Raw genomic sequence first — 25054 nt, forward strand, 5'->3', positions numbered from 1 at the left:
GATTTTTTCCTTTGACCTATGTGTTATTTATATGTATGTTATTTAATCTCCAAATATTTTGAGATTTTCCAGATGTCTATTATTTCTATTGTAATTTCATTATGGTCTGAGAGCAGACATCATATGATTTCTATTCTTTTAACTTTGTTAAGATGTGTTTTATGGCCCCAAATGTGGTCTATTTTGATAAATGTTCCATGTGAGTTTGAGAAGAATGCCAGTATCCTTTTCAGGTAAGAATCCTATTCAAGGTTGCAGACTGATGACTTCTTGTATTCTCACATGGCAGAAAAAAAAAATAAAAAGCTGGCTAGTTCTCTGGCCTCTTCTCATAAGGGCACTAATCCCACTCACCAAGGCTCAACCCCTCGTGATCTAAATACCTCCCAGAGCCCCATCTTCAAATATCCCCACATTGGGTGTAAGAAATTCAACATATAAATTTTGAGTGGATATAAACATTTGGTCCATTGTAATGACCTTTTATAGACACGAAGACAATTTAGTCATTTCTGAAAGACCTCTCTCTCTACAAAATCTCACACCAAAACAACAAGAGCTAGGGGAGAAAGCTGGGTAGACTACTCTAACCCTATACAACTTGGTAATCAGAGAGCTAACCAAATAATTATGGATACCTTGACTTAACTTGGACAGCCATAGTAGGCAGTTCAGTGTAACTGGAGAGTGCTCAGGTAATATTAAAAATGCAGCAAAACAACACAGTGGAAAGGCTACTGCAGGAGAAGTGGGGTCTCACAGCTAGGGAGAGTGACATTACTCTAATTCTGTCAATTCAGACTCAGCTAAGTTCCATAGCCTCCACAACTCCAGAATGTTCCCACGTCTTATTATTTCCCACTTTTGCTACCTTCCAAATGAAATCTCATTTCCCACACTTGTAGACACAGCTGTCTCTGCTAACATCCCTACATCATGCTTCACAAAGGAGAAAAGGAAAAATTACTGGATAGAGCATCTTATCTTCCCAATGCTAAATCTACAAATTACCCTTCCTAGCACAAAGACCAATCCCGGCTCTCCATCCAAAGCTTTCTCTCCATGATTATCCTCTCCCTTTCTACTAGAGGTGCTTTTCCCCAACATACAATCATGCTCTGGTATTTAATAAAATTTTCACTGACCTCGCATTGCCTTCTAGGTTCCACTGGGTTTCCAAACTATCTCAAATCAACTTAAAGGAAAAGAATTGAAAACCAGTAATCCCCATTTCCTCACCTCCCATTCACTTTCCAACCCATTCCCTTGGCTCTTATCTCCAACACTCTATCAAAGGATCCTTATCAAGGTCAACAAAACCAATTCTTATTATCCTCATTTAAAAAATCAGGACACTGAAGCTCAAGAGAGATTATTAAGTTGAGATAGTAAAGATACTTACCTTCCCCTGGAGATAAGCAAGAGCCCAGGGCTGCCCCAAAGCACCCTTTACAGGATATTAGACTGAGGTCTTTAATGTCCAGGGACTCCCACCTCTTTCCTTCCTCATGTCACCTTCCCTGTATTAAATCTCTGATTTATTCCTTGAAATACCCCATTGCATTTCATCATTTTAATTGAGAAAAAGTCTTGGCTTAACCTATGGATATGTTCTGTGTAGGCCACTTAGTGTATATTATACTGGTCACAACAACCTGAGAACAGGTGGTTTTATCCCTTTTATACAAGAGAATTTTGGCTCAGAAAGAATAAAAACTTTTCCAATATCAGACAGTTTATTAAGCAGTAGAGCTAACATTTGACCTCATCACCCAGATTCTGCACCCCAAGCTGACTGCCCTTCATGATTGTTAGATCTCAGAGTTTCTTAGTTGCTCCTATTACATGGTAACAAGAAGTCACTCACAAAGAAGTACATACTACTTGGTTACCCCTAAAGTTCAAAAACAGACAAAACTAATCTACAGTGATGGAAATCAAAAGAGTGTTACTTCTAGGGGAGGTACTGGCTAGGAAGTGAGAGAATTTTCTCTTTCTGGATGGATGTAATATTGTCTGTCTTCATGCAGTGATTATACAGGTGATATATATTTTAAAAAATCAAGCTGTATATTTAAGACTGACACACTTTATACGTTTCCCCTACCCATGTAATTCATACCTCAGCAGAAAAAGTAGCATACTGTTAATGTAAGTGAAGCAATTTCACTGTTGTGTTTTATAAAAAAAACACATCTGTTTAATAATTTTACTTAACTATTTATTTTTAGTTCCAAGGTGGGATGACATAGAAGAAATAGCAATAACTTTTGAATCAGACAAACCAGTTTTGCCACTTACTAACTATACTGTTGTCAGGCAAGTTTCTTAATCTCTTTGATACTGAGTTTCTTCACAATTTAAAACTGAGACAATAGTACTTACTTTGCAAAATTGTAGCACAATTATAGTAGGTATTTAACAGTGGTAGCTATTTAGCAATAGCTCTTTGTATGTAAGTATCACAGCAGGTACAAGAACCCTATCTCTAAGAACCTGACCAACTGGAAGTGACACTGAGATATAAAGATTAATGATGAAAGGGAAGAATTTAACAAGGGCTATGAATTACAAATTACAGGGTTCCTATCTAGCTAGTAGGATTGTGAAGTGACTGTTCTCTGAAGAGACCCTGAAATTTTTTGGAAAATTCACTTAAGGCTGAGGAAATTGCAGAAAGATAAAGCATAGCCTCATATACAGTGCAGTGACTTCAGATTTTAATGAGCAGTTAATATCAGCTGTGTCACTGGTCTAATTCTGAGGAGCAAGACTATAAGGCTAGAAAAGCAACCTGGAACTAAATAAAGGACCACTATCAGGTTAAGAAGTCAAGAACCTGTTTTTTTCCTGAAGTCCTACTGAAAGAAAATCCCAAGGGAATGACCCCAGTGGTTATTACACATGATACGGAAGGAAACTCTCAATATGGAGGGAGGGTAAGTAACTGTTCAATATTAAACTGTACAGCAAAGGAAGGGAAGAACTAGGAACTGAACTCAGGCAGTCTGGCTCCTGAGTCAGAATTCTAATTAAAATAGAAAGAATAAAAGAAATGGAAAACCACCACTACAATACTACAATAATAACTGCTACAGGCAAGGTCAGTTAAATACTAAAACAGTGGACAACACTTTTAAAGAGAAACAGGGCATTTACACAATCTCAAAGTGAATCCCTCAATGTATTTATTAATTATTATGGTAGTTTTAATATATACTCACAAGTCATTTGATATTTTTTCCCTCTCCTTACCTTGAATGTTAAATTGCTTCTAACAGAAAGAGTGTAAAAAATGAAAAACAGAAATGTTACAAAGGAGAAGCCTGGGAGATGCTACTTAAACTATGTGATCAAGGTTAATGTGTTGATATGGATATCATGTGCCCTCAGATATGATGCAATAAGGATACAATATTTCTTTGGTGTGCTTCCTTTGAAGCCCATAACCTCAGTCTAATTGTGAGAAAACATCAGACAAACCCAAACTGATGAACCCTGTATAAAATACTTGACCAGTACTCTTCAAAAATGGCAAGGTGATGAAAAATAAGAAAAGACTCAAAACCTATCATGGGTTAGAGTAGATTAGGGAGACATGGCAACTGAATGTAATGTGGTATATGGATTATATCCTGGAACAGATTGATGGAAAAACTGGAGAAATATGAATAATGTCTATAGTTAATAGTATTGTGCCAGCATTAATGCTTAATTTTGGTAAATGTATCATGGCTGTGTAATCGGTTAACATTAGAGGAAGCTAGGTGACGCATATACAGGAACACTCTATACTATTTTTGCAACTTTTCTGTAAATCTAAAATTATTTCATAATAAAAAGGGTTTTAAAATTTTGATACACCTTTGTGAAAACAAATTTCAGTAAACTAGAAATAAAAAATTTCTTACTTTGGTAAAGAGTATCTACAAGACAATGTCCAGTAAACATCATCCTTAAAAGAGAGATATTCTCCTCTAGGATTAGGAAAAAGCAAGGATGTCCATTTCTAAAATTTTGGTAAAGTCTGTTCCAAGCCAGTGCAATAAGGCAAGAAAAAAAAAAAAAAAGGGGAACAGAGATTAGAAAGAAAAATTTAAACTTTTTTAACAGATGACATGATGGTACATTTAGAAAATTTGCAACAATCTACAAACTAGGACTTCCCTCGAGGTCCAGTGTTAAGACTCTGAGCTTTTGCTGCAGGGGGCATTAAGATTCTGCATGCTGTGTGGCAGAGCCAAGAAATAAGGGGGATAAAAAGGATCTACAAACTACCAGAACTGAAAAGTGAATTTAGCAAGACCCAAAAGTGAGGACTAGAAGTACAAAGCTTCTACAGGAAACAATAAGTAAATGTCTTCAGGATCTTGATGGAGGGCAACAATGAAGGTGGAAGAAAATTCTGTGAACAGGATACAAAAAAGCACCCTCAACCCTTTCTACCCTCCCACCCCCCTCCCCCCAAAATTGATATATTGGACTTCAAAAAAACAGATCTGCCTGTCCAAAGGCACTATTAAGGGAATAAGAGAGGTAGAAAATATATGCAAACATGTACCTGATTAAGGTTTCCTATTCAAAACACATAAGGAGTTAAAAATCACTAACAAAAGATAACCTAATTAAAATAAATGGGCAAAAGACTTGCATAGAGACTTCATAAAAGAAATTGGAATGGCCAAAAAAGATATAAAAGGATGTTCAACATTATTATTATTCATGGAAATGCAACCAACTTACCCAAAGACCATCAATTCAGCTCCCTGGTACATATCCAAGGGATAAGAATATATATATTCACCAATGGCAGTTTCAAGAACATCTATGGCAATTTTATTTATAATGGTTGAAATGTGAAAACAACTCCTATGCTTATCAACAGGAAAATAGGTAAATAAATTGTAGTATATGCAATATTATAGAAGAGGCATCACCAAACTTCCTTTGCAAAGGATCACATAAAATATAGGTTAGGCTTTGTGGGCCATACGGTCTCTGTTATAACTACCCAACTCTGCTCAATGGACATGGCTATGTTCAACAAAATCTCATATATGAAAATATATTATGGGTTGGAGCTAGCTCATAGTTTGTCACCCCTTGCAACTTTTATATGCAAGCCATACACTTTATTCTTATGTCTTCATTGTTTGTAAATTACAGCTCAATTTGAAGAAGAAAAAAAAATTTAGACAAAGTTCAGAATAGAGGATCTGAAGAAATTACCTAGAATTCAACATGAACAAAAATGTATAATATATAAAAGCTATGTTAAAAGAGATGGACGACAGAATGACGAAGTCTAATAGAAGTCTAATCAGAGTTCTTAAAGGAAAGAATGGGAAAAAATGGAGGAAAAGCAATACTGAAAGACATAAAAGGTAAAACTTTCAAGAAGTGATGAAAAACAAACCTTAGAGACAGGAACACAATAAATCCAGGATCAGTGAAATGTCCACACCGAGACACGTTCTGTCCCAAAGCTGTAGAGAACAAAAGAGATCTTAAAATCAGGCAAAACAAACAAATTACCAACAAATAACAGTTGTTTGAACTAACTGTAACACTGAAAGTAGAAGTCACTGGAATGTCACCTTCAAAGGGCTGAGAAATATACTGCTGGCCGGGAAATATATGTCTAAGAAAACTACCATTCAAATATGCATGCAAAATAAAGCCATTTTCAGATAAAGTTTGCCATCAACTGTCGCTTAATAAACAAGCTTCTAAAATATATGTTTTAAGAAGAAGAGAAAGATCTGAGGTGTAAGAAGGAATGACAAATCATTAAAAAAAAAACAGTGATGTCAAATTTATAGGAGAAAAAAAAATCAAGATGGAACTAAACTATGGAAGACAACATTTAAGCTGGGAGATTACATGGTTATCAAGGCAACGTATGCTTCTTGAATTATTTGTAAAAGAAAAAAAATTGATAAACTTCAGATTAAGTTGGTACACTAAAATTTTGAATGACACCACTAAAATAAATAAAATATGTGATTTTCATACTAGTGGAGAGGGAAGAAAATGGAATAAGAAAAAATCCAAAAGGTAGCAAAGAAGAGGGAAAAAAAAGGGGGGACAAAAACAACCATAAAAGATAATGCTAACTTTCTTCTTAAGTGCATCAGCTACTATATTAAATTCAATTGGACTGAAGATCCAGTTAAAGGTCAGACTGTCAGAGTGGATTAGAGAAAACTATCTGGTTTTACCTGTGAAAGAGATATTCTAAGCAAACGCTAACTAAGAGAGAGGTGTGACTAGGATATTATAAGACAAAATGGATCTTAAGGTAACAGGCATGTGGGTAAGGAGGCATAGAACACCGCTACAGCATGACAAAAGATCTAATACACAGAGAAGAAAAAGCAGTACGTACTCTTCTTGTGGGCATGTGACTTGTATGTACCTTCAACTTTTATAAAGCAAAGTTGACAAAATTGCAAGAAGAAACTGAGAAAATTCATTATTTTATTGTGACATTTTTATTATACCAATCTCAGTAATTAAACAAACCAAAAATTAGCAAGGTTAAAAAAGATTTGAACATTACAATTTTTATGCCTGATCTAAGACATATATATATATGTGTGTGCTCATTTACTTATATACCTACCTTGTCCCAAAAGTCTGTGAATATATATTCTTCACAATCATTCAAGGAGCAGTTGAAAAACTAACCGTGAGGCCACAAAGCAATTCTTAAATTTCAAAGAACTGGTAGCACAGAACCCTAATTTGCTGACTACGCTGCAAGCTTTAAAAAAATCAGTAACAAAAGGATAACTCATAAAACTTTCCACATTTGAAAACTGAAAATACTTCTAAAAATCTCATAGGAAAAAGAAAAAAAATCATAATGAAAAACATTTTTAATTCTTAGAACTGAAAAATATACTATACATAAGACAAAAGTAAGGAAAAAATCTGTAGTCTTTGCAGGAAGAGACAAATAAATGACCAGAGAATCCAGAAATGAGCCCAAGTATTTCTGGAAATATGTATATGAGAGAGGTGGCACCGCAAACCATGGGTACTGTGCATGGGAAAAAGCAAACAAATAAATATGTTCATTTATGTATACCTATATTTATCAGATAAAGAAATGTGAAAATGCAAACTTTAAAACTTTTAGAAAAAATTTTCAACATATATTTCCTTAATAATAAAGAATATCTTAAGACACAAAAGCACAAAGAAGAAATTGCCGGCAGTTTATGCAACTGAAGGCCTGTAGCTTGAACTGTTTTCCAACAGAAATTTCTGCAGTGATGGAAATGTTCTGTTATATAATACAGCATAATATAAAGTAATACAGCATAATAAAATATAAGAGCCACTAGTCACATGTAGTTACTGAGCACTTGAAATGTGGCCTAGAGTGACTGAGGAACTGAAATTGTTGAAGTAAATATAACAAACAGCATGTTAGCATTTTAAACTCCTTGTAGAAGATGTTACATTTTCATATACTTTTCAGTATTCAATTTTTTTGTATAAAGAATTTGATTTTAGCTTACATTAGTATATGAATTATAACTTCAATTTTGTAAAAATACATAAAAGTTGCTTTCTAGAAAGCAAGCACACTAAAATGTTCACAGTACTATCTGTGAATGACTTTTATTTTCTTCTAAATATTAACAAATTATTAAAGATATAAAACATATAAAGAATTTAATGAACACTGATGTATCTCCAGAGTTTATGAAATAAAATATCATTAATATTCTTTAAATTCCCTAAGTACCTCTCTCTGGTCAGGACTTCTTTAAAGGAAAGCCGGGAAGCTTCAGGTTTCTTCATTTTGTGAAGCCCATGTTTTAATATACTTTCAGGAAAATTTAACATACAGACATTATATGTAGCATTTAACAAAGAGTTATAAAGTAAACACCCATGTAACTACTGCCGAGGTCAGGAGATACAGCATTTTCCACGTCTCAAAACCTGCCCCCGGCCAAAACCTCATAGTGTGTTCCTTCATATTCACCCCTAAGACATGACCACTAACTTGATTTTTATGGTGTTAATTGCTTTACAATTTTTCTATACAGTTTTTAATGTCTACATATGCACCCCTAAACCACACCTTTATTTCATAAGGTTCTGAATTTCATATAGATATCATACAGTCTTCTTCAGCAACGTTTTTTTTTTCCCCCCTCGTTATTAAGACGCATTTTGTGTTAAGACACAAAACTACTTTATTCACCACTGTACTGGGTGGGCTCCATTTTATGACTGGAGTATAATTTATATTCCTCCTTCAGATGGAAACGGAGGTTGCTTCCAGCTTCTGAGTTTTACAAACAACACCATAGCCAAACTTCTTGTACACGTCTGCTTGTGTATATGTATGAAAATTTATCTAGGGCAGTGGCTTTCAAACTTTTTCGACCATGACTCATCCTAAAGAATGACGTTTTACATCATGACACACATCTGTGTGTGTATAAAACTGAGAGAAGAAAAAAAAAAAGTTTCATGAAGCAAATACCCTATGACCTGAGACACATTCTGATGATTTTCTATTCTCTGTTAGTTCACGTTTTACAAATTCTGATCACTCGCCACTTAATTGTTTTCATGACCCACTAAATGGGTTTCAATCCTGTAAAAACATCACGGCTACAGGATAAATACCTAGGAGTGGATCTGCTGGGACGTGTAGCCCGGACATCGGATGTTGTCAACTTTCTAGATCCTTAACTTTAAGTAAACGTTCTTATCTAATTTATCACTCTATAATTTCAGGGCTAAAACTGTGAAACATCAGCTCGTTTTATCTTTTCCTTTGGTCGTTAAACAGTATTAATCACTTACCATGTGCTAAGTAGCCACTGGGCTCCGAGCGAGACTGATGGGTTAATACACGCGAGGAGGGTAGGGGGAGGACATAGGGACCAGGACCTCAGTGAGGCCCCAGAAAGCTCACAGGAGGGGCCTCCGATCCTGCCTGGGGAGGGAGGGGTTAGAGAAGGATTCCTGGAAGAAGGAGGACCTAAGCTGAGTGTTTCTATTTTTAATTTTTATTGGTTTCCTAAAACATAAAAGTAATACATTTGTTGAAGAAGAAGAAAAAAAAGTAATCAAAATTACAGGAGTATATTTATTAAGAAGTAAAAATCCCCGGCACTACCCTGAAAGTTTGATGCTGAGCGTAAATAACCAAAGTTGCATTATCAGTTATCCTAATCTAGGAAATTTTCAAGAGCCCGCATTTTAGAATCGTCTTCGGTGCCTACCTGATAGGGTCCCTAGGTCTAAATTTTGCATGAATCGAATCACATTTTCCATCATGGATGTAAACGCAAACATTTCATGTTTAGTCACATTATTACTTTGAACAGACTTTCTCCCCCTGCCCCCCCACCAACCCCACCCCACCCCGGCCTTTTAGCAAGGTTAGAGTGCCAGGTTTCAAAAACCGAGTCTATTTACCGCAAATCAACTACACGCGAGCGTTTCAAAAAGTGGCATGAAGAACAGCCGAGGGGGAAAAGAATTCGTTCTCGGAGCCGAGCTGGCTCGCCCGGAGACAATTTGTCAGAGTTTCACGCCAGGTCCCGAGGAGCCCGGACCCCCTAACGTACGCAGCGCGGCGGCACCGGCACACCCTCTGGAGCGCGGCACGGAGCCCGGCGCGGTGCCCGTTCCGCGGCAATGTTGCCGCCCCACAGCCCCAGGCCGGCCGCGGCCCCTCGGTTCCCCCTCTCAACTCGCCCTGAGCGCGGCTGCAAGCCTCCCCACCACCTACCCTGCGGGGTCCGGACCCCCCGGAACTCAAGCGCGGCAGCTCGGGCGTGCCGCCTCCGCGGCCATGACGGCGACCTGGGGAAGCGCCCCGTGAGCCAAGGCCCCGCGCGGTCCGAGCGGCTGCAAGGAGAGCCGCCCCGTCCGCCCGTCCGTCTGTCCGCTCTCCAGGAGAGTGAGGCTAGAATCCGCCCCACACGGGCTTAAATCAAGGCTTGGGGCGGTACCCACGGGCTGAATGACAAATGGCAGATGCCGTGGGCTTTTGCCGCCCTCAGCGGCCGCGAGGATGGCTGCGCCGAGGAGGCCGCGCACAGGCGGAGCCCGGGAGCCGGAACGGCGCGGCCGCGGGGAGGGCGCTGGGGCCCCTGGCGGGGGCGTCACGTGGCAGGAGGAGGCCCCGCTGGGGAGCCAGGGGGTCGGCGGCCTGGGCGGAGGAAGAGGACCGGCGCCCAGACGCCTGGCCGATGGAGTCATCTGTATGGGGCTAAGCCAAGGTCGCCCAGGTGCAGAGCTGGCGCAGGTAGACCCGAACCAGCCTGGAGCCCCATACCGTAGCGGGGATGGTTCACTCAAGTTACCACCAGGATGAACCGCCCGGAGCCAAATCAGAAATGAGAAACACGACAGATGCTAGGAGAATACTGCCATAGGCCAAACTTACCTCCTCTCCCCGTGCCGCGTGGAAATCATGGCAGCCTAACTGTGCCCACTCGTCCTGAGTCAGGCAGTGTGCTAAGCACTTCACAGGTAAACACACGGAGTCCTCACGACCCCCTCCCGGCAGAGAACTACTCCTCCTCCCGGTCTCACAGCTGGAGACACTAAGGCACAGAAAAGATTAGAAGGAAGTTATTTTACAGTTATGGAATCATACTGGGTGTGCTTGAAGTCATTTTAAAATGGTCTTTGGATTGGAGAAACAAGCAAACCTCCAGCGGTTGCTTTCTTCCCTGCAAGATACACATTGCTAAAAGAGGCCTATAAGCATTAAGTAAAACGACTTAGAGAGGCAGTTCACTACGTATTTCAGACTCTCTCGTAGCTCTGAAATATGTTAACAACATCGTCCACGTCTATCCATCTTCTCCGCAGTCTCCGGATTTCCATGGCTTGTATTACTTTCAGCTTTGAGCACTCAGCACATTTACAAGTGCTCGACCATCTTCTTCTCCCAGATATTTACTCTTAATTCTATATTTAAATGAATTCAGTGTTCATCCTAACATATCCGTTCCTGAATTATTTCTTGAGGGACTCTCTTTTTTCAAGCTGTTTTCTTAAGGAGCACTTATAGAGTAATGTTTTATCTGTTTATCTCTACACATTAAACAAACAAACGAACCAAAAACTCAGAGTGAGTAAATATTTTGGATTCACACCTCCTCTTCAAAACCTAACAGAAAAAGAAGGCAATTGCTTCACTGATTTTTTTAATTAGGAAAGTATGATAACACATTCATAGGAGACTTGGAAAATACAGGAACAAAGTTACATATAGTTCCACAATATATTATAATCATTTTTAAGTAGATAAATTAAGATTTTTAGTTGGAGTTTTAATATCAAACTCTCAAAAACTAATAGAATGAATAGATAGAAAAGTAGGAGGATATAGTAGACCTGAAAAGCACGATGAACCAATTCAACATAATTAAGATTTATATAATTTTCACACAGCAGCAAGATATAAATTCTATTCCCATAGACTATAAACCAGAAGACACTCGAACATATCCAGGAACAGAAAACAAGGTACAAAAATCTCACAGTTTAAAGATATTGAAATCATACAGAGTCTGTTCTTTTATCACTGTGGAATCATGTTAGAAATCAATATCAAAAGATATTTGAAAATAATTCACATATTCTCAAGTGCAATGTGACATTTACCAAGAGACTTAACCATTGAAAACCTCAATAAAGTTAAAAGACGGAAAAAAACAGAGGGTGGTTGAAGAGAAGATACTTCACTGATTTTTTGACATTCTAGATTTCTGTGGAGAGAGCTGAATCCTGTGTGATTTTCCCTGGGAAGTGATTTGATTTTTCTGCTTGGATAAAGAAAAGAATTCTTTATCATTAAAGCAGTTGTATATCCTTAATTGGACTATATCTTAGTGTCAATTTTTCTGTATCAATTTTCCCCCAGTAGATAGTATAATCTTTCAACTTATGGATTTCATTCTTCTTAGTGTAGTATCCCATTCATATTATATATCTGAATAAATTTATCTTTCATTCATTGGCTTTTCTACTTCAGAGTCACCCGTTAGTCTTATATTTGATTTTTATTTTCTATATCCATCTTTTGATTTGCATTCATTCTGATTCTTTAAACAATTCTGGTCTTTGGTTTTTCTAGCTTATTGGATTTTAAAATCATGTTCTTTTGAAAAATTGATTTTCTTAGCTATGCAATTTCCTTTTTCATCACATTCTTGTCTTATCCTTGAGCTACTTCGTGGAATCATATTCTTTTCCTCTGGTGAGTCAAACATATATAAGGAATATAAATGTCTGTTCCTTGGCTGTGTTTTCTTCCAGTTTTGCTTCTTCATCTCCTTCACACTGTTTTCCTTGCTTCCCATTTATAACATGTTTACATAACACCTATGTCATATCTTTTATCTTGCTTATCCTTAAAAGTTAACAACAGACCTTGTGTTTGCACTAACAAACAGAGTGAATTCCCAGTGCACTTTCCTCTTCACCTGAGATGTGTTTGTCTTCCCTATCCAGAGCTTCAGTTTCAGGGCTGAATGTTATTTCTATCCATCCTTTCTGGGACTTGAGGGTTTCAGAAGATAGGGGACTGTGAAACTCAGACTGAAGGTGAATACAGAGCCTTCTGTGGGAAAGTCAGCCATCACTTCTGAGGCTCCTGTAAGTCCTCACCAGCCCATTTTCAAGCCACTCAAGGGAATATTCCATATCTATAAGGATCAATTCATTTGCCCAATTCAGCACAGTACTCCAGAGGGTGGCAAACTTTCTTGCTTTGGGCAAGATGCAACAGTGGTTTGTAAAGTTTCCATGATGTGTCACAAGGACACCACTTTCCCAATTGGAGGATGTCTGTGAAAATTCTCAGACTTTGATCATCTGTTTCCTCAGAATGTCTTGCAGGAGAGTGGAAGGATATACACCACACATCTATCACAGAGTATTTGGTATCTTTGTTTTGCCATCACTTCTCACATTTTACATCACAAGGTTGTACTTCTTTCTTTGGTTGCTGTAGGTGAGGGATTTTGTTCTGTTTTTTGCTTTCTTTTCTTTGTGTGGTCTAGGGTTTTTATTTATTTATTTTAGTGCTTCTTTGTCCCTTCTTTATCCCTAAGTCGATCAGCTTGTCTCTCTTGTTAGTAATGAAATATATGAAAAATCCTTTTTTCTCTTTTGGTTATTTCCACAAAGTTCTCTTTGAACATGAATATTGTGAGCTGGCAACTGTGATGCCCTCCTTTTCTCTAGGTTTTCCCTGAATGACACGTGCCTTGGCATTACAATGTGCCCCAAAAGTTCTAGAGCAAAGGCTGTAAACTCAAATCAATATGGAGTTTAAAACAAAAAAAGAGCAAGACTATGTTAAAGTAAAAAGAACATTTTTTTTTTGTATAAGGGGCAGATGCTTATACAAAGCTTATACCAGCTCAGGCCAGCATTGCCAAATGTATGCCATTTTCAGCCATGATATATAGTGTTTCAATATCAAATTCCTTAATTTTGGAAGCACTATGGAAGCTAACTAAATTTATCTCAAGGCCAAACTGAACCAGTGGGTCACCAGTGTGGTCTCTTTCATAGAGAACTATTCAGGATAAATCTTAAAATCACCATTTGTCTCTAAGTATTTTGAGATACAGTTTTATTCTGATTCTTCAGTGACTTCCTAAAATGTCTTTAGCAAACATAAAGCTAGAAGACCCATGCTGACATATTTACAGTTCGAAACAATGTGTCAATACCCAACACTTTCACAAATAGGTGTTACTCAAGTAACAACTTTGATCATACTACAGTTAATATCATGAGAGCAGAGAGTTTATATAGATCATGACCACAGTAACAAAATAGCATGAAAAAAATATTTTTCAATTGATGCAGAAAAGGTATTTGAAAAAATCCAAAACCCATTCTTGTGGGGCAAAAAAAAAAGCAAAGCTCAGAAAAAGAAAGAAACTTCCTCAACCTGATAATAGATGTATTTGTTTCCTATGGGTGCTACAATAAACTATCACAAATTTGTGGCTAAAATGAGAAATGTATTCTCTCACAGTGCTGGAGGCCAGAAGTCCAAAATCAAGGTGTCAGCGAGGCTTCACTCCCTCTAGTGGCTCTAGTTGTGAATCCATCCCTAGCCTCTTCCAGCTTTCGGTAGTTGCTGGCATTCTCTGGCTTCCTTGGCTTCTGGCCACATCACTCCAGTCTGTGCATCTATTTTCACATTGCCTTTTGCTCTGTGAGTGTCCTGTGTTTTATCCCGTGTGTGTCTATCTTATAAGAATACTTATCATTGGATGTAGGATGCACATGAATAAGCCCAGGATGATCTCTCTTCATCTCAAGATCTTTAAATTATTACATCTGCAAAGACACCCTCCTATTTTTCCCCCAAATAAGGTAACATTCACAGCTTCCAGGATTAGGATATAGATATATATTTTGAGAATTCATCTTTCAATCCTCTTGTAATATGCCAAATCACAGTACCTTTGATGTGGAAATAGACAAGCTGACTTTAAACTTTACATGGGAATGAACCTATAAGAATGAAAATGAAAAAGCAGAACAAAGTTGGAAGACTTACTCTACCTGATTTTAAGGCCTACTACAAAGCTACAATAATTAAGTCTGGATGGCATAAGGATAAATGGAACCATACATTGAGTCCAGAAATAGATCTATATGTATACGATCTATCGATTTTGGACAGAGATACAACATCATTCCATTGGAAAAAGAGGAATGGTATGGGAACTGGTTATCTGTATGGAGAAAAAAACTTACACTTAACATCATACACAACTTAGAGTATTTGAAGAACTCATACAATACAAAGACAATGTAATAAAACTGGGCATGCATGCATGCATACAAAGTCGCTTTAGTCATGTCCGACTCTTTGCAACCCTATGGGAGCTCCTCTGTTCATGGGATTCTCTGGGCAAGAATACTGGAGTGGGTTGCCATGCCTTCTTCCAGGGGATCTTCCCAACCCAGGGATCAAAACTGTCTCTCTTATGTCCTCTGCATTGGCAGGTGTTTTTTATCACTAGCTCCAGACTTAAAAACACACTTCACCAAAGAAGATATACAAATGCCCAATAAGCACATAAATGACACTCAACATCATTTCCTCCATGACTAATGCAAATTAAAACCATAGTAAAATATCATACATACCAACTGGAATGGCTAAAGCTTAGAAGACTAACAATATTAAGTGCTTCCAATAAGGGAGAAAACTAGAATTCTCAGACATTGTTGGTGGGAATATAAAATGGTACAACCACTCTGGAAAACTGTTTTGAGTTTCATTTAATGTTAAACATGCATTTACTACTTGACCCTGCAATCCTATTCCTAGGTATTTATCCAAGAGAATTAACAATATGTCTACACAGACTTATACGCAAATATTCGTGTTAGCCCCAAACTGAAAACAACCCCAATGTCAGTAGGAAAATGAGCAAACAGATGATCACCTCATAAGTAAATCTAAAAAGCATTATTCTGAGTAAAAGAAACTGTATATATAAAAGATATACATACTATGTGATTCCATTTATATGAAATTTTAGGTAGAAAGTCTAACAGAGTGACAAAAAGCAGACCAATGCTTTCCCAGAGTGGATGGAGGAGGAACATGAAGGAACTTTGTAGGATAGGAATGTTCTATATCTTGATCAGTGAGACTATTACCTGAATATATATACATACACACACACACACACACACACACACACACACACACACACACACACATACACTGCTGCTGCTGCTAAGTCACTTCAGTCATGTCCGACCCTGTGTGACCCCATAGACGGCAGCCCACCAGGCTCCCCCATCCCTGGGATTCTCAAGGCAAGAACACTGGAGTGGGTTGCCATTTCCTTCTCCAATGCATGAAAGTGAAAAGTCAAAGTGAAGTCACTCAGTCGTGTCTGACTTAGCGACCCCACGGACTGCAGCCTACCAGGCTCCTCCATCCATGGGATTCTCCAGGCAAGAGTACTGGAGTGGGGTGCCATTGCCTTCTCCAATACATATGTATATATATGCATATATCATACCTCCCCAAATGATACACTTAAAATAGCTGGATTTTGTTATAGATGTACATTGGACTCAGCAAAGTTGAGAAGAAATGTTCCTAGTCTTCCTTGAATGGAATGGGGAGAAAAGAAATTATAGGAGACAGTTTTTCTCTTCATCCATAGCAGTTTGAATTAGAAATCACCTTCTGCTTTTGTTGACTTTTTCATTAGTACTGCCTTGTACTTTATCAATTCATTGTCTCACCTGGAGGATTTAGACGACAGAGATGAAACTCAAATCCTCTGACTCCTAATCCAGTGTTCTTTCCTTACACAGTTTGCATTATGTTTAACATTTAAATCATAACAACTTTATTTTCTAGTAAATTCAACTTAACAAATATTCAATAGGTGCTGCTAGATTTAATTTTCTCTAAACGAAATATAACCCTCAAATCCATATAAACATAGTTCTGAGGCCCATGGCTTCTGGCCAGACAACCTCTCACTGGCCATATGCTACTCCCTCTCAACCTTCAAGTCACTTCTCTTTTTTTGAGAGACTGTAATTCTTGGCTCATGGGATTTCTTCCCCCTTCCCTACTCCTGTCGATATTTGCAATGACTTCTCCAACCAGGTATCACTTCCTCAGGCCTCCATGAGAACATCTTTTTATATTTCCCAAAGCAACACTGACTAATGTCCATTTCTTTCTTTAACTGACTGGTAGTTGATGAGCATAGTAAGCTCACAAGGCAATGTGTGATAAATGTCAATATTTTTTATATTATGTGGCAAAGACTTTGTGTTACATACATGTTGGACAGAACAACAAAATAATCATGGTTCTTAGTTACATACCAAAGGCCAAGATGGTACATGAGATGGAAGAATATGGCCACTTGTGGCTCTCAAAGACGTTAGTAAGGATGCCCCACTGATTTAAGCAGCAGTGCTTTCTATTTCTATAGGAAAATGTACTGATGTAATTCAAGTTATACAAAATGTGGATATGAATTTTAAAGTTTTAAGTAGGAAAATTTACTGAATTTTCAGTGAATTTTCAGGAAATTCAGTGAATTTTCCTACTTAAAATGAAATGAAAATACAACATCAAATGAAGATAGAACCCCAAACTTTCACCTTTTATTAATAAGCAACCAGAACTGGTCAGAAGTGATTTAAAGTAGAATCAATGGCATCAATTTTCATTCTTGTTTCATGTGGCATGAAAAAAAAGCAAGTTGACAATGACTGACCAAAGGCTGGCCTTTGGAGCAAAGAAATAAAAGCAGTATACAAATACCAAATATTGATAGTTGTTCTGTTTTTCTCTTTGCTATAATTAAAATTTCATCGCAAAATTCAACAGCTATAAGCAAGATGACACAAGAAATAGGGAAGGTGGTAAAGACTTTTCATAATTTATGAGTACTAGCCACTAATTTTAAAGTAAAAAAATATAGGGATGATGGCTCTATCTATTTATCTTATCTCTTTTCCAGACCTCCTCGAAAACAAGGACATCAGAGGAGAGACATGAGCTGTCTTGGAGAGAGTTCAATGGATTTTGAAAGACCAAAAGCAAATGCAACAGCAATAACAGACTTAGGAATGGAAAAGGGCCCCCCCAGGGGCTGGACACACAGCAATGCCAGAGAATAAGTCAAGATATGAGGCTGTCAGGAAAGTGTTGGTTGAATGTTTTTACTTTGCATACAGAGCAACCGGGTGACGGGTCCCTGTGTAGTCAGAAAAACATGCCATCTCCACCCTAGAGGAAACCAGAAAGTTATTTATTATCTGGATAATAACCGGATAAACTGAACTGAGAAAGATGCAGACTCAGAGATCCATAAAGGAAGAGGATTAAAAGCGGAGAATTACTGAACATCAAAAGACTGAACTGAGGGCCCATATATTTATTTTACTTTAAATCTATCATATACTTTTCATTAAAACTTTTAAAAAACACTTAAAAATTACAACAATGAACTGCCTTGCATTAACCGCATAACTGCTTCATCATATTCTTTATTGTCCATCTTATTTAAAATTTTCCTTTTCAGAATTAGCAGTCTGATCCCTTGAACTCTTGTTCCTTGAACTTCACCAATAATTACATGTGCTTCCCAGGTGGCTCAGTGGTAAAGAATCCACCTGCCAATGCAGGAGATGCGAGTTCGGTTTCTGGCTGGGGAAGATCCCCTGAAGAAGGAAATGGCAACCCACTCCAGTATTCTTGCCTGGGAAATCCCACAGAGGAGACTGGCAGGCTTCAATTCACGGTGTCTCAAAAGAGTCGGACACAACTTAGCAACTAAACATCATCATCATCAGAAGATATATTTTCCTCCTCCTCCCAGAATGTCCCCAGTGACTCCTAAGCTTCTGCTTTAACGCATAAACTCCTACACCTTTACCTAGTGAGTAAAAATTGAAAAACAGGATATTTCCATAGTCTACATAGTTTTCAAGCACCTATCTCCCTACAAATCACTTCTTTATTTAAAGGGTAAAAGCAGTAACTCTTCAGCAAAGGGACCTAACAGATACCAACTCAAATTATCAAATTTAGTATCACCAATAATAGAACAAGCTGAGTGCGCCTCTTGTTGAAAAACACTGGATAAGAACACATCACTTACATAGTATTCTTGCTAAAAACACAAAACCCAAGTTTTACAATGAGAAAAACAGACAAACCAAAACTGATGGATCTTCAAAAATAAATGACTAGACTGTATGCTTCAAAAACATCAACGTTATGAAAGACAGAGTAAGGCTTAAAAACTTTTCCAGATTAAATGAGATGAAAAACACCACACTGAATGCAGTACTTGGATCTAAAAATTCTGGATTTTTTTAAGTTAGAAAGATACTTGAAGAAACTTAGATATGGACTATTCATTGAATAACTGTACTGTGACTATGTTAAACTTCTTGAGTGTAATCATTGTTATGTGGTTATGAAGAATGTCATTGTTCCTAGGAGATAAATGCTGGTGTGTTTAAGATTAGGCAGTCATAAAGTCTAACTCTCAAACAGTTCAACAACATAATTGTTATATATGAAAGTGATAAAGCAAATGTGGAAAAATGTTAACAATTGGTGAATCCATGCCAAGGGTATAGGGGGAATTCATTCATACTTTGAAAAGCTTTAAAACCACAAAAAATTATTAAAAACACAAGGTCAGATTCAACCACCTGATTATGATGCTCCCATATTCTGCTGAGAAATACTGGGAAAGCTCCCACAAATGAAGACATTCATGAAGATGGATATTGCCTGATCAGCTCAATCTCATTTGATGGGTAGCTTGTCTAACCCTTCATCCTCCTCTGCAAACTGTCTCAAAATCCCCACCACCACTGTTTTCCTACTTCCTGGAAATCTGAGATTATCAAGAACAAACTCTCCCCTTCCTTGCCTTCCTACTACCTATAAGCTTGTCAATATCACCTGTCTTTAAGAAAAAAAAAAAAAAAACTTATTCAGTCAGCACTCTGTATCTCCTCAGACTCCCATATTTAACTCTCCACTTGCTCTTTTTCCTCTCCAAACTTGTAAAAATTTAACCCAACTTACAAAAAATTAAAACTCAAATCCCAGATCTCCTCTAGACACATTTTATAATCCCATTTCCCCTTCAAGCTTCTTGAGGATAGCCTCCACTTGGGCTCTCTACTTTTTTAGCATCCTTCATGCCTCACTTTTGAACCCCCACCTGTCAGCAATCCTTGCCTCCTATCCTTTCCCACCACTGATATCCTTCTGTACTCCAAAGCCAATGGAAAGTCTTTTGTCTGGGATCTCTCTGCAGCCTCTGGTGCAATTCCCCACTCCTTCCTGCTTGGAATGACCCTTTCCATCAGTGTCAGTGGTACCCTTCTCTCTGGGCTTTTCTGTTAATGCTCTGACCAGTATTTCTGAGTCTCTTCAGAAGGTAAGGGTGATTTTGCCAGATAATTTAAAATATAGTCTCTTCCACAGGTTCCTGAAATGTCTTTGGTCTTCTGATCTTCTCACTCAAAGTACAATACCCAGGTGACTTCACGTAAACCAGCAGTAGCAGCAGCAAATGTACGCCAGACACTACACCAAACACCCTTTAGTTTATATTAGTTTCTTTGACACAGCAATTCAAGTGGGCACTATTATTATTATGATACACATGAGGAAACAGTTTAGGGAGGTTAAGGAACCTGCCAAAAATCTCTCAGCTAATAAGTAATGAAGTTCAAAACTCTCTAATTCCAGAGTCTGTGCTATGCTACTCCCACAAAATCATTAAGATAAGACAACATGGGCATAGTGGCAGAGGCCAGAGACAGAAACTAAATGAGTAACAAGGCTTTCTGACTATGAGGTTTGAGTTTATAATGCACTGAGCTAATACTGAAGTTGAAAAGGGTCTCCACATCCCACATTTATAATAACACCATGTGATGGGGTAAGAGCCTCCACAAGTTCAATTTTGTTAGGAAGTTTTAGCAATTATTACTGTACTTTCTGTGTTACTGTTCTAAGGTTTAATTAACACCTAAAAGTATTCCATCTATAGATAACCTTCAAGATACTGTACGCTTCCTCTTTGTGAGTCTAATAACTTGCAGTTTCTCTGTTCTGCCTTTCAGGAGACATATTTGCAGGAAAAGAAAACCCAACTTTTAGAGAAATAGGGTCTGCTTTTTAATGATGGACTAGCTACGTGGAGGAAGGATAGAAGGAAATTCTAAACTGCCAAATTGTTTTCTCACCTGCCTACAAGTGTACAAAGTTTATAAAACATGGTAAACATGGAGGCCATTTCTGTGAGTAGTACCTTTGAGACATGATCCAGTAGATTTTGTCCTATTGTAATTTTAAAGTTGCTGACAGATTTATTTCACTCTGGTATGCCACCATAACAGTTGAGTTTTAGGCAGTGGGAGTAATAAAATTCCACAATGAAATAAAAGACTCTCAATGTCTAGATCAGGCAGTTCTTTTCCTTTGTGAAAGCAATTAGAAAGGTAAGGAGATCTAACTGTATACTGGTAGCATTCCAGGAGGGTTTCAAAAGGTCAGGTGATCACGGAATCATAGAACTGAAAACTGAAAGATACCTACTCTCCCAAAGGTAACTTAATATTCTACGAATGAGGCAATCAAGGCCCAGAGAGGCTGACTAGTGAGAAATGCAAAGGAAGGGGACAAGGGAGCTGAAGAGGTGATCCAGCTCTCCTATTTTAATCAGACCTGGGGCTTTGGACTAGAGATTCAAAATCACCCAAAGAACTTTTTAAAAACTCACAGTCCCAGGACAAGACACAGACTTGGAGAAAATATATGTAAATTACATATCTAATAAGTGACTTATACTCAGATATACAAAAAGAGTACTTAAAACTAAACAAGAACACCAGTCATTTAAAAAGATGGGCAAAAGATCTGAACAGGCGCTTCACTGAAGGAGAGACACAGAGGGCATCTAAGCCTCTGAAAGATGCTCAGCATCACTTGTCATTGCTGCTGCTAAGTTGCTTCAGTCGTGTCCAACTCTTTGCAACCCCACCAGGCTCCTCTGTCCATGGGATTCTCCAGGCAAGAATACTGGATTGGGTTGCCATTTCCTTCTACAGAGTATCTTTCCAATCCAGGGATCAAACCCACATCTCCTGCATTGGCAGGCAGGTTCTTTACCATTAGCACCACCTGGGAAGCCCATTTGTCATTAGGGAAATGCAAATTAAGATAAGATTCTGCTACTCATTTATTGGAACAGCTAAAGTCCAAATACCTGACAGTACCAAATTCTGACATGGTTGCAGAGTAAGAATCCATCATTGCTAGTGGGAATGCAGAATGGTACGGCCACTTTGGAAGACAGTTTGACAGTTTATTACAAAACTAAGGATAGACATACCCTAGCATCCAGCCACTGTCCTCTTTGGTATTTATCCAACTGATGGGAAATTTTATAGCTGCCAAAAAAACATGCAGATGAAAGAGTATAGCAACTTCATTCATAATCATCAAAAACTGGGAGCAAGATATCCTTCAGCAGATGAATGGATAAACTATGATGCATTCACACTATGGAATATTATTCAAGAATCAAAAGGAATGAGCTACTAACTCATGCAACAACATAGAAGAATCTTACCCCATATTGCTAAATAAAAGGATCAAGTTTCAAAAGACTACATACTGTTATGATTGCACTCATAACATTCTGATAAAAAAAGAACATTGTAAAGATGAAAACCAGATTGAATTCACCAGTTTGGGGAGGGAAGAGTACTGACTCAGTAAAGCACAGGACAGTGAAGCTATTCTGGATAGCAGTGTAGCAGTGGATACATAACACTATGCATTTGATAAAACCCATAGAATTATGTGGCATTAAAAAGTAAACCTTAATGTATGCGAACTTAAAAAATAATCAACCAGGAGGTCAAGCAGTCCCAGAATGGAATGCAGACTGTGAAAAGAATCTATTACTAATGTATGGCATAAATTCACTGAAGGGGGTTGGAGAAAAAGGGTGATGACCTAAGTGACTTTGAAAAGGACTAAAGACAAAAGGACTGTACATAAAAATTGAACTCTAGTTGGTAAAGTTGTTTCCCATGGGGTACAAATTAAAAGGACTTCCCTAATGGCTCAGAGGTAAAGAATTTGCCTGTCAAGCAAGAGGCATGGGTTCAATCCCTGGGTTGGGAAGATCCTCTGGAGAAGTAAATGGCAACCCACTCCAATACTCTGGCCTGGGAAATCCCATGGACGGAGGAGCCTAGTGGGCTAGAGTCCATGGAGTTGCCAAGAATCAGACATAAGTTAGTGACTGAACAATAACAAATTAAAAGTTCTGAAATCATACACTGGAATGAAAAGCTGGTAAATAGATGGTGGATTGTGGAAACCAAGTTTCTCCCACTGTTGGAGAGAGATGATGAGAACCAAGTTTCTCCCAATGTTGATGAGAAAGAGGGGAAGGAGAGAATAAGCCATGTCATACTGGATTAGAGTCAGAGATATCATTATAAGCTCATGTTTAGCTTCACAAAGATACAGATGGATATTGAAATAGTTAGAGATATGCTTAATACGCAGATTCATATATCCTATCTCTGAGAAGACCCAGATGCAATGACACACCAAAGCAGAGAACACACCCGGAGCTTAGATCTTTCTTTCCCAATAACATCCTCCGATAAAAGGAATTGGCCCCCTTTGAGAAGCTGCTGATTCTAGGACTGGGACAGGGAGTAAACAAGATAAACCCAGAGCATCTTGTACCACCAGTAAGTAGGGAAGTGCTCAAAAACAAAATGAGGGTGGCAGTATCTCAGAGGGACACAGGAGTCAACCTAAAACCATTCCTAATAACCAAAACTGGGATAATCTGAACAAACAAAATAATTCACACTGTGTTGAATTACAAGCCAAAGTATAAAATAAACATCCATTTACATCGGTATGACCCCATACTGATATAAATAAGTAAGTAATTGAGGGAGAATAAGCAGATTCTGTGCAGGAGAACCCCAAATAATGTGTGTAGCCACTCTGCCCTCAAGAATGTAGAGCATAACCCTCCACCTCCACTCCCTGCTTAGGTGTGGGCTGCACACCTGCATGCTCAGTCATATTTGACTCTTTGCAACCCCGTGGACTGTAGCCAGCAAGACTCCTCTGTCCATGGGACTTTCCAGGCAAGAATACTGGAATGGGTTGCCATTGCCTTCTCCAAGGGATTTTTCCCAACCCAAGGATCGAACCCGCGTCTAATATGTTGGCAGGCGGGTTCTTCACCACTGCACCACCTGGGAAGCCTGCAGACAGCGACTTTCTTCCAAAGTGTACAGTATGGAATGGAACTGGGTCATTTATAGTGATGTGGATGAACCTGGAGTCTGTCACACAGAGTAAAGCAAGTCAGAAAGAGAAAAAGAAATATCATATTAACACACATACATGGATTCTAGGAAAGTGGTACTGATGCACCTATTTAGAAGGGCGGGAAGAGAGACGTAGACATAGGGAATGGACTCGTGGATACGCAGAGCGGGGAAGGAGAGAGTGGGATGAACTGAGACAGTAGCACTGCCATATACACACTGCCACGTGTAGCACAGCTAGCTAGAGGGAAGCTGCTGTATAACACAGGGAGCTCAGCTCAGTACCCTGTGATGACGCAGAGGGGTGGACTCGGGTGGGATGGAGGTCCAAGAGGGTGAGGATACATGTCTACATAGAGCCGATTCATGGTGTTGTACAGCAGAAACTAACAACACTGTAAAGCAATCATACTTCAATTTAAAAACAAATTAATTTTTTAAAGTGTACAGTATGGAAAGGGGGAAAAACAGTAACACTGCAGTGGGCTTCCCAGGTGGCGCTTGTGGTAAAGAACCTGCCTGCCAGTGCAGGAGACCTTCAGAGAGGGAGGTTCGATCCCTGTATCAGGAAAATCCCCTGGAGAAGGAAATGGCAACCCACTCCAGTATTCTTGCCTGGAGAATCCCATGAACAGAGGAGCCTGGCAGGATACAGTCCATGGGGTTGAAAAAGAGTCAGACACGACTGAAGTGACGTAGCACATATGCAGTGGAGAAATCTGAAATGTAGCATCTCAGTCAGGTGATCAAGGTCAACATCGGTAGCCATAAGTCATATCCACTATGGTCTTCTTCCCCCAAACCCGAGTTAATTGTGAAGAAAACAAACCTAGACAAACCCAAATTAAGGGACTCTGCACAAAATTCCTGACCAGTACTTCTGAAAACTGTCAAAGTCATCAAAAGCAGGAAAATGTGAGATATCGTCACCGCAAAGGGGTCCCCTAGGGAGATGAGAGGACTGAATGTATGTGCTATCCTGGATGGGATTCTGGGGCAGAAACAGGACACTGGAGAAAAACTAATAAAATCTGAATAAAGTATGGAATTTAGTTACTAATAACATCTCATTAGGGGCTCACTAATCATGTGTGTGAGTGAACTCCAGGAGACAGTAAAGGACAGGGAAGCCTGG

General features: G+C 38.6%; 1 protein-coding gene across 31 annotated transcripts in view; it reads right to left on the reverse strand.

The window, feature by feature from the left end:
• PLAGL1 (PLAG1 like zinc finger 1) overlaps window positions 1–25054 on the reverse strand; it is a 97741-nt gene that overhangs the window by 45729 nt on the left and 26958 nt on the right. For 26 of the 31 annotated variants that reach the window (XR_008698374.1, XR_008698375.1, XR_008698373.1 and 23 more), the window contains exons 2-3: window positions 10430–10589; window positions 5417–5486 (exon numbers count right to left, since the gene is read on the reverse strand). Coding sequence is in view for 2 of the 31 variants with exons in the window: in XM_055535833.1 (XP_055391808.1) it covers window positions 5417–5486 (70 nt within the window). In the remaining 29 variants the exon portion in view is untranslated. Of the gene's footprint in view, window positions 1–5416; window positions 5487–9769; window positions 10104–10429; window positions 10590–25054 lie in introns of those variants that run through there. The other 5 variants (XM_055535833.1, XM_055535832.1, XM_055535854.1 and 2 more) reach the window with 3 other exon arrangements.

Source organism: Bubalus kerabau, chromosome 9 (genome assembly GCF_029407905.1).
Source record: "Bubalus kerabau isolate K-KA32 ecotype Philippines breed swamp buffalo chromosome 9, PCC_UOA_SB_1v2, whole genome shotgun sequence".
NCBI lineage: Eukaryota > Metazoa > Chordata > Mammalia > Artiodactyla > Bovidae > Bubalus > Bubalus kerabau.